The 10905-nt window shown below is 37.3% G+C and overlaps 1 protein-coding gene across 1 annotated transcript in view; it reads left to right on the forward strand.

Moving 5' to 3' along the window:
• Positions 1 to 6212, forward strand: part of ANXA5 (annexin A5) — a 29893-nt gene extending 23681 nt beyond the window's left edge. The window contains exons 9-13 of the mRNA XM_032292411.1: positions 1457 to 1550; positions 2450 to 2545; positions 4240 to 4298; positions 4527 to 4649; positions 5678 to 6212. Coding sequence (XP_032148302.1) covers positions 1457 to 1550; positions 2450 to 2545; positions 4240 to 4298; positions 4527 to 4649; positions 5678 to 5740 — 435 coding nt within the window. The 3' untranslated portion in view covers positions 5741 to 6212. The remainder of the gene's footprint in view (positions 1 to 1456; positions 1551 to 2449; positions 2546 to 4239; positions 4299 to 4526; positions 4650 to 5677) is intronic.
• The last annotated feature ends 4693 nt before the right edge of the window (positions 6213 to 10905 follow it).

Here is a 10905-nt window from a genome sequence, read left to right on the forward strand (position 1 = left end):
TGATTCTCCTGCCTCACCTCCTGGGATTAGCTGGGATTACAGGAGCCCACCACCGTGCCCAGATAAATTTTGTATTTTTAGTAGAGACAGGGTTTTGCCATGTTGCCCAGACTGGTCTTGAACTCTTGGGCTCAAGTGAACTACCTGCCTCAGGGGTTCCAAAGTGCTGGGATTACAGGCTTGAGCCACCATGCCTGACCTGCAACCTTTATTTTCTCATTTTTGGTTTTTTTTGTTTGTTTTACAAAATTTCTCAATGAACTTGTGTTGTTTTTGTAATTAGATTTTAAAAGTTATTTTAAGAAAGGTCTATGTCATCATGATATAGTTCTAAAGTTTAGATACATGCATGATTTTCATAGTTACTAACTTTTCAGGTCTGAAAAACATGTTCACATGACCGAATTGATATTAATTCATTTTTATCATTAAAATAATTATTTTTAAAATTGAGTTTAAAGATACAAGTCTCATTTTTTTCTTATTCTCCAGAAATATAATAAAAATCAGATCTTTATCACCATAATCTATATTTTTAAACATACTGTGATCAAAACTTCTATATCCAAGCCATTATTTTACTTCCTGTCTTTATTTGGATTACTGCTTGGGGGCATAAGGCAAACTGCAAATAGCACCCTCAGCAAATTCCATTCTTCTGCTTTAATATGTATGCTTAGTTTGAAATGAATAAAAGGATAGTGTAATCATTGTAAAGATTGATTCTTTGGGTTTTAATAAATTATTTACATCTCAATAAGTGGATTCAGATTTGATGTTGTGTATAAGCTAATTTTTTAGGCAGTTATGTGAACACAAGAAAGCATATATTTTTTTCCCATGTCAAAAAGGAAGTATGGGCACTCAAAAGAGTCAACCACTATTTATTGAGTGTTTCCGTATGCCACACACTGTGCTATACCCACAACCTTTAAAAAATTTATTGTGATCTTTGGGAATACAAAAATATTTTATAGCTAGCCTTGGTTAAATCTCAGTTTTAAAGAGAAAATATGAAGTGTACTCTTAATCATGTGCTATTGAACAGCTATAGAACAAGCAAAACAGAAAAGGCAGACAACTTAGCTTCCAGTTAAATCCTTTCCCTGTCTAAATAGATGTATCAACAGTGAGGGAGTCATAACTTTCTCTTGACCTGTACTGCTGCTTCTGAAAGATTAGAGATTATGGCAGACATTTTGGGAACATGTAACCTTGTAGCATTGCAATGTGTTGTTGCTTGGACCCATTAATCTTCTGTGGCACAGTTCAGTGGCAAGTTCCAAAGTTGCTCCAAACTCAGTGAGCTGAGCTTCAGAATAGGAAACACTAGAAATAAAACTATTAATATAAGATGAATCAAGTGAACTATTCAGGGAGTAAAAAACAAGTATGATTAAGAACCTGGAAATGAGATGGAGGAGCAATTCATTAATTGAGTTTGAACTTTTTGCAGGCTTTATTTCAGGCTGGAGAACTTAAATGGGGGACAGATGAAGAAAAGTTTATTACTATCTTTGGAACACGAAGTGTGTCTCATTTGAGAAAGGGTGAGTGAAAAAAAATCTGTATAGGGCAGATACATTGGTAAATTTGGAAAGTACATGAGCCAGTGTGCCAGAATACCTGCTACGTAGAAGGCAGTTAGTGAATGAATCAGCTTTTGTATTTCTTCCTTTTGGTGACCTGGAGAAATCTCACATTCTTTTTGCTGCTGTTGTAGCTTTTACAAACTAGAGATCATTAGTCCACCTTTTACTATTAGAGGGTGGCAAGGGAGGTCAGGTCTCTAGAATCTTCGTCTCATAGTCACACATCACTGAGTAGTAGCTCACTGTAAGTATTTCCTCCTAGAGCTTGGCACCCACAACCTCATCTCTGGATAGTCACCAACACTTGTGATGTTAGTTGAGAATGAATTTAGTGCAAGTGACAGAGAACCCTAATAATGGCTTTAAAAACTGGGCTTTTTTCTGGAGGTGGGATTCCATGGTTGATTTGGCAGGACCTGAGATCTTTCTGGTTTTTGTTTTTGCTTTATTATCCCTAGTGTTTTGGTTTTCTTTCTCATGTTCATTTCTTCATTATCACAAGCTGCTTTAGCTCCAGACTTAACTATTTTCATAGCAGGAAGGAAAGGAAAGGGTAAACCAGTCATATCTGTGTATCACTTTTTTATAAGTGAAGAGACTTCTCAGCATCCCCTCCAGGAGATTTACCTTTAGGTCTCATTGGCTACAACTAGTAAGGAGGCTGGGAAATCAGTGAACAAAGTATGCTTGCAATCCATTACTTAGGGTTGGGCATGCTGAGGCTCTGAGCACAGGTTCTGTCAGCAAGGAAGAAGGGGAGATTTGTGTTCAGTAGGACACTACCTAATCAGAGTCAATATCTTCTTTCTGGAAAGAGTGATCCTATGTGATTAGGAAATCATTTTCATTTTTTCTAGTGTTTGACAAGTATATGACCATATCAGGATTTCAGATTGAGGAAACCATTGACCGGGAGACTTCTGGCAATTTGGAGCAACTACTCCTTGCTGTTGGTAAGTGATTTACAATGTATTGATATTTTTGGTGATAAGAGCTAAAGTATTTTATTTGATTGAGGCTGCATCTGAAAATAACTACCTAGGTGTGAAGGGAAGAGCTTGATATGATATTCGGATGACGCAAACTCCTAAATTTCCAATTCAGAAATTTATTTTGATGTTGGAAATATAGTATTGTCTGGTTAGTTCATCTGAATCCTATGGAAATACTAAGATAATTGTTTAAAAATTGTTTTGAAGCTGCATTAAAAATAATATTTCTTGATGAACCTGAAATGTTGTAGACATTATCTCAGTGGCTTGTAAATGTTATTTCTGATACCTGGAGAATTTTAGAATTCTTTTTTGTTTGTTTGTTTTTTGGAGACAGTCTTGCACTGTCACCCAGGCTGTTGTGCAATGGCACAATCTCGGCTCACTGCAACCTCCATCTCCCGGGTTCAAATGATTCTCCTGCCTCAGCCTCCCAAGTAGCTGAGATTACCAGCGCCCTAGAGTACTTTTGAATACTGTTCTCTCAGCTTTGAGGCAAACTAAGAAATTGTCATCTGGTTTAGAAAAAAAGAATATCTTTGGTGTAATAGAAGATGTGATGATGGTTGTTTTCAAATTAAATAATTTAGTTTTATTTTAATTAAATATTCAGAATAATCTGGAAAAATTGGAGAACTGAATCAGTGCAGTTGATTGCGGTATTATATACTCTCCAAAGCTAGGGATAACCTAGTTTGTGACTCCTGTGGTCCTTTTTTTCCATATGGATCTGTGGTGAGTCTCTGTCTGCTGTTTGTTCCAAATATTTGGCGTTGAGCTGACACTTCAGTGCTCTCTGTCTTCAGGAGAGTAAGCTAAAGATGTGCATGAAACAACCCTAAAAGTAGCCTTTCACTTGGGTATGCAGTTAATGAACTTTTACTAGAAAACTTATAGATAGGTCCCCCCTAATTAGAATACACATACAAATTATGACATTTTCAGTTACTGGTGGCTGTTTTTCTTAAGACTTAGAAAAGGGAGAATTAAGAAATCTCTCCATGCAAAGATTATTTTTATATATTAAGGAATTTTCGTGATAGGTTTTCTGAAGCCAAGCAGACTGAGGTCTGAGCAGCCCCAACCTACATTCAACATGTACATGTTCAGAGAACATATCCTTTCTGATATTGATTCATCTGTGTTTGTACCGAAATGGGTAAATCTCATGCTGTTCTGTGAATTATTGATTTAAAGAATATGTAGAGAGTATAGGAACATCGCCCAAAAGTTTTAAACAAATTAGATAGCATAGTAATCTTGTATTATTTGCTTGAATGTCTTGGAATGAAACGTTCTGAGGGGTTTGTATAATTTATTGGTGATGAAGAAGGTTGTGGTATTATGGTAACCCAGCTGCCCAAACTGCAGTATCCTAAAAGTCCTCACAGAACAGAGGGGCATAGAAAAACCTGTGCTCTTATTCTCCATGCCTTTCTGTGCAGACTTCAAAACTCCAAGGAAAACCCAAGCCAGTGTCTAAGAGAATACTTGATGAGTGAGGAAATCAGATAAGCTTACAACTCTTTAGCCTCTGGTATTTCTGTGTTTTTATAGAAGTAGAGCTATAAGCAGGAAGCAGCATTTGATTTTAAATTACTTAATCCTTTTCATATAAGAAAAGCTTTTGACCATTGTATTGTTTATTTTCCTAGTGAAATCTATTCGAAGTATACCTGCCTACCTTGCAGAGACCCTCTACTATGCTATGAAGGTAAGTGAATACCATGAATCTTATATGTAATACATTTCTCTTTCTAAATACTATTCTTCATCTTTGTTTGTCTTGGATGATAGACCTTGGGAATTTTTCTCTTCTTATAATATTCAACCCAGTTCTACTAAATTGTTATACTTTATTGATTCACCTGCACCTGGGAGCATTTGATCCTTTGAAGTTTTTAAGCAATGTGCCTCTTTCTTTTTGTTTTTTTTTTTAAAGGGAGCTGGGACAGATGATCATACCCTCATCAGAGTCATGGTGTCCAGGAGTGAGATTGATCTGTTTAATATCAGGAAGGAGTTTAGGAAGAATTTTGCCACCTCTCTTTATTCCATGGTTAAGGTAGTAGAACCTTTCTTTAAATTATGTTTGGGAATCCAAAACAGACCAGTTTGTTGCATGAAAGACAAGGATAGGAGAACCTGATTCTTGTGTTAAGCCTAAAATTTTAGTGGCATGATTAAAGCAATGAGTTAAAAAGCTAAGCATGTTTCCTGGAGTAGAGATGATGGCTGCCAAGTGAAAGCATGGGTATTGATGTGGCTCTTGGTGAACTCAGAAGCATTATTTAGTACTGGTGACAGATGACTCAATGAACCAAACCCCTTGGCTATGATAATACTGTGTTCTTTCTGTCTTTTATCAGTTCCAGCTGTCTTTATTAGTCCTTCTTTATTTCATGTCAGCTTTTCCTTTCTATCTTGTCTGTTATCACCTTATCTCTGATGCTGGTTTCTAATTCAGGAAAGAGCCAATCAGGTCATATTGGGAGTAAGTAAGGAGCCCCTGCGTATTAGTATCATTTTTGTTCTTTTTGAAACAAGGTATTCTGTGGCCTGTAATTACATTTAATTGAAGGTTAATGCGGACCATATGCAAAACAATATTTCAATGGAGCAAAAGCTTATAGTTTAGTGTGCATGTGGTGTGGCTGGCCTGAAGGACACTAGAGAGCTTACCCGTGCACTCGTAGCTTGAAACATTAATTTATCATGCATGTGTGCATGTGAGATAAGCAGATGCAAGCATGTCCTGCCCCTCTGTCTCTGAGGCAGAGCCATGACAGCCCTGCAGCCCCAGCACTGCCTGTGTTAGCCAATATATACTAAGTGTTAGAAATCTATTTAGAAGGCTTGCTTTAAATATAGTTGTTAAAGTTTCCCTGTTCTTTGTGTTACCAGAGGGAATACTGAGTTTCTGAGGTTACAGTGGTAGGAAACTCCCAGCCTAACATTCCTGATGTGAAGGTCATAGATTACCCACTTGGGAGAAGTCTTATGAATACAATTTGTTGCCAGTCATTTGTTAGTTTTAAAATTTTCTATGGCTTCTGTGAGTCATGGAGGTTAATGGAATACATTTGGTTTCAGGGAGATACATCTGGGGACTATAAGAAAGCGCTTCTGCTGCTCTGTGGAGGAGAAGATGACTAATGTGTCACGGGGAAGAGCTCTCTGCTGTGTGCCTGAACTGCCCCACTGCCTTCCTTTAGCACCTCTAGCTGCATTTGTATGCCAGTGCTTGACACATGGCCTTATTCACACTAGCATGCTCTCGACCAACACATATGCATCTTAGAAGAAAATAGTGGTGCTTCCTTCTGATCTCTGGTGGAGATCTCACTGTCTCTTCAACCGCTATAGCACTAAAGTGTACTTATGTTACTAAGTTTAATGCCTGGCCATTTATATTTTTTTCTTTAAGAGGCCAGATTGCTTTTAGCCTTTTTTAAAAACTTCATTTATATTACATTTGTAACCATGATACCTTAATCAGAACCTTAGCCTTGAAATTGTGAACTCCTGGAAATGCTATTAGTCAAGTTTGCAACTAAACTAAACCGGCAAAATTATGGTGATTGTATTCAAAAGCTTAATGAAAAATAAACATTTCTGTCCCCCTGAATTATGTGTGCCTGTGTGTTTAGATTTATTGTTAAATTTATCTATTTAACAATGATATCTTTTTTTAAGCTAATAATTAACAGTGGTGTTAGTTGAGAACTGAATTTACAGTTGGTTTTTTGGGCAATAAGAAATGCAACACCATAGACTGAATTTCCTATTTAGTGAATAGAGGGAAAATTGAAGGAATTTCTGGTTTATTTGCACCATGTTTATTTAGGTATTATTAAACCAATGCTTGTGGTACTACTTGCTTAGTAGAAAAGCTAATTATAAAACTTAATGCAAAAATTCAAAGTACTACCTTTCTCTTTCCTCTTTCCTATTGTGAACTTCCCCTCCATTTACCATCTGTCACCTTCTTTGAGGTAAATAAAAAAGACAGTACCTTTTTTTTTTTTTTTTAGAAAGAAGCAGTTTATCGATCTCTTCTACTATTTACCTTTCAGTTTTCTGTTTTCAAATTGCCATTATAGTTGGTGTCATTTTTTTTTTTTTGTATTTATGCCCTTCTGGATGCATTTTTTTTAAAAGCAAAGTGATTGCCATTAATAAGATTTTTTAAATAAAATGAACTAATATTCCTTTGAAAACTTTAAAATAGTGATAATATTCTTTTCACAACCTTTGATGCTCATCAGAATAACCAGGGGAATCTTAAAAATTGTGTATATGTGACATTGGATTTTTTTTTTTTTTTTTGAGAGACCTCATAGGTAATTTTGATAGAGGCAAGTTGAGAATCAATTGCTTATATTTTTCATATGGAAGATGATATGTTTCAAAGAGTTATGTTATCTAAAATAGACAATGTGTTTTAAATATAAGCCCTGGATTATTTATTTGTCATACTTCAAAAGAAATCAACCAGTGAGCTTTAACATTTTCTATATTTTCTGTAGGTCTAATTAATAGATCTGAAAATTTATTAACAAAAGAATAAAAAAATAAAAAACACAAATACCATTTGCTATATTTATCTACTTAGTGACCTTCTTCCTTGCTCTTTCTGTGAGTTTATTGAGAGACAAGTAAGTTTTTATGGAACTAGATATGCTGATTCTAAACGCTATGCCAAAAAAAAAAAAAAATTGTTTGTAAAACTTAAGAGAGTAGTGAAGGAGCACTATTCTTTACATGAGTCAGACTATAGATCCTGAATGAATAGCTGAAACAGCATAATACTGGAGCATGAATAGACAGAAAGACCAAATAGCAAGTTCAGATATGGAAACAAATCATTTGGAAATTTAGTGTATATTGAAGGTAGGTCTTAATTTGCTGGGTAAAGATAGTGTATTTTTCTAACAAATGGCATGAAGACGTTTGGGCAGCCATCTAGGAAAATAAAAGGCTGGTTCTGTACCTCATGTATCAGGTAACTCTCAAAATGAAACAGATGTAAACTTAAAAATCAAATTATAAACATACGAGAAAGAAGCATGGGGGTATTTCATCATAGCTGTGCCTTTTAGGTTCTCTGGGAAGCAGATGCTGAGATGGAGTTAGGGAAGCAACAGGTTTATTGAACGGAGCAGGCAGAAAGCAGGATTGGGGAAGGGGTGTCATTAGGCTGCACTGCAGACCTGACCAAATCTCTGCCTGTCCCATGTGGAACTCTGAGGCAAAGATTTCTCGCAAAGAGCCCTGTGTGAGACAGAGTGCCTGGGCCCTGTGCCACCACCTTGCTCAATTATTGGCTAAGTGTCTTCTGGAGAAGAGCTTGGCTTAGCTGAAAAGCTGAGGCAAAATTTGAAGGAGAATAAGAGTTGGAGGCTGGCAACAACCCACATTTTTCACAGCTTGAAACTAAGTCTTCTTGAAAGGAGATCTGAGTGGTGCAGTCCCATATCTGCCATAATAAACTTGAAGTGGGAGGTCTTTCTATCACCCAAAATCCAGAAGCCATAAGAGAAAAGATAATTATTTTTGATTATCTAAAAATCAAAAACTACATGAAGAAGGAAGGAAGACCAGGCACAGTTGCTCATGCCTGTAATTCCAGCACTTTGGGAGGCTGAGGTGCGTGGATCACTTGAGCACAGGAATTTGAGACCAGCATGGGGAACATGGCAAAACCCCATTTTTATTAAAAAAAAAAAAAAACAAAAATTAGCCAGATGTGGTGGCACACACCTGTGATCCCAGCCATTTGTGAGGCTGAGGTGAGAGGATTGTTTGAGCTCGGGAGGACAAGGCTCCAGTGAGCCTGGAAGGAGGGAAGGAGGGAAAAGGGAAGGAAGGAGGGAAGGAGGGAGGAGGGAAAAGGGAAGGAAGGAGGGAAGGAGGGAGGAGGGAAAAGGGAAGGAAGGAGGGAAGGAGGGAGGAGGGAAGGAGGGGAGGAGGAAAGGGAGGGAAGGAGGGGATGGAGGAAGCGGGGGGGGGGGGGGGGAAGGAAGGGAGGAAGGGAGGAAGGGAGGGAGATGACCACCAAGGAAATTTAAAGGACAAATGAAAAACGGGAAAACATTTGCAGTTCATACAACAAAGATCTAATTTCCTTAGTACATGCAGACACACCTTGTTTTATTGTACTTTGCCAATAATTTAAAAAAAATGAATTGTAAGTTTGTGGCAACCCTGCATCGAGTAAGTCTATCAGCACCATTTTTCCAACAGCATGTGCTCACTATATCTGTGTGTCACATTTTGGTAATTCTTGCAATATTTTAAACTTTTTCATCATTATTATGTATCTTATCATTGTACATAATAGTATGTGATCAATGATCTTCAATGTTAGTATTATAATTAAGGTGCCATGAACCATGCTTATTGAAGGCAGTGGGCTTAATTGATAAATATGTGAGTTCTGACTGCTCCACCGACTGGCTGTTCCCTCATCTCTCTCACTCTGTCTCTCTCTCTGGTCCTCCCTATTCCCTGAGACAAAACAATGTTGTTAGGCCAATTAATAAGACTGTAATGGCCTTTAAGTGTTCAAGTGAAAGAGAGACTCACACATCTCTTACTTTAAATCAAAAGTTAGAAATGATTCAGCTTAGTGAAGAAGACATGCCAAAAGTCAAGGCAGACTGAAAGCTAGACTACTGGTGCCAAATAGCCAAACTGTGAATATGTACAGGAAAAGTTCTTGAAGAATATTAAAAGTGCTACTCCATTGAACACATAAATGGTTAAGACAGTGAAATAGCTGTATTGCCGATACAAAGAAAATTTGAGTGGTCTGGACAGAGGATCAAAGAAGTCACAACATTCCCTTAAGTCAAAGGCTACTCCAGAGGAAGATCCTAATTCTTCAGTTCTATGAAGGCTGAGAGGTGAGGAAGCTGCAGAAGAAAAATTGGAAACTAGCAGTTTTGGTTCATGAGGTTTAAGGAAGGAAGCTGTCTCTGCAATAGAAGAGTGCAAATTGAAGCAGAAAGTGCTGATGCAGAAGAAGCAGCCAGTTCCTCAGATGACCCAGCTAAGATAATTGATAAAGGAGGCTACACTAAACCACAGATTTTTAATGCAAACAAAACAACCTTCTACTAGAAGATGCCACTTATATCTAGAGAAGAGACATCAACACCTGGCTTCAGCTTCAAAAAGCAGGCTGAGTCTTTAGGGGCCAATGCAGCTGGTGACGTTAAGTTGAAGCCAATGCTCATTTACCATACCCCGAATCCTAGGGCCCTTAAAAATCATGCTAGATCTACTCTGCCTGCATTCTATAAATGGTACAACAATTCCTGGATGATAGCACATCTGTTTATAGCATGATTTGCTGAATATTTTAAGCCCACTTTTGAGATCCACTGCTCAGAAAAAAAATCCTTTTCAAAATACTACTGTACATTCACAATACTCCTTGTCACTTAAGAGCTCTGACGGAGATTTAGGAGGACCTGAATGTTGTTTTCAGTTCTGCTAACACAACATATATTCTGCAGCTCATAGATCAAGAAGTAATTTCAACTTTTAAGTTTTATTAAGAAATATATTTTATAAGGGGATAGCTGCCATAGATACATGATTCCTTTGATGATCTGGACAAAGTAAATAGCAAACATTCTGGGAAAGATTCACCATTTTAGATGCCATTGATATGGTGTGTGATTTTCATATATAAATATCAAATATATATACCTAATACAAACACAGTGGCTTAAAATATTACAAATGATTATCTTATAGTTCTGAAAGTCAGACGTCCAAAATTACTATCACTGGACTAAAGTAGAGGTGTGGACAGGACCATATTCCTTTCTGTGTGCTCACAGGAACATCTATTTCCCTGCCTATTTCAGCTTCCGGAGACTGCACACATTCCTTAGGTTATGGCCCTCCTCTATCTTCAAAGCCAGCAATTGGTTAACTCTGACATTGGCTTTCTGTCACCATACCCACTTCTCTAAAGTGAAGTCCTTCTCTGAAGGACTCTCCTTCCTCTTTCTCTTTTGAGGAACTTGTGATTAAATTCAACCCACTTGGGCAATCCAGAATAATTTCCCCATCTCAAGATCACATCTGCAAAATCCCTTTTGCCATGTAAGATCCCACATTCACAGGTTTTGGGAATTAAGACAAAGATGTTCATACATCTTTGTGGGTGAGGAAAGCTTTTTCTGCTTAGCATAGATCATTTCAAGAACCGTGATTTTGTAGCATGCACACCATTTTATTCTTGTCAGGGTAAAAGTGATGCTCTTTCCAGCTTTCTATGTCTTAGGCAGAAGTACAACCTCCAA

This window comes from Sapajus apella, unplaced genomic scaffold (genome assembly GCF_009761245.1).
Source record: "Sapajus apella isolate SASKATOON/1434 unplaced genomic scaffold, GSC_monkey_1.0 scaffold27, whole genome shotgun sequence".
NCBI lineage: Eukaryota > Metazoa > Chordata > Mammalia > Primates > Cebidae > Sapajus > Sapajus apella.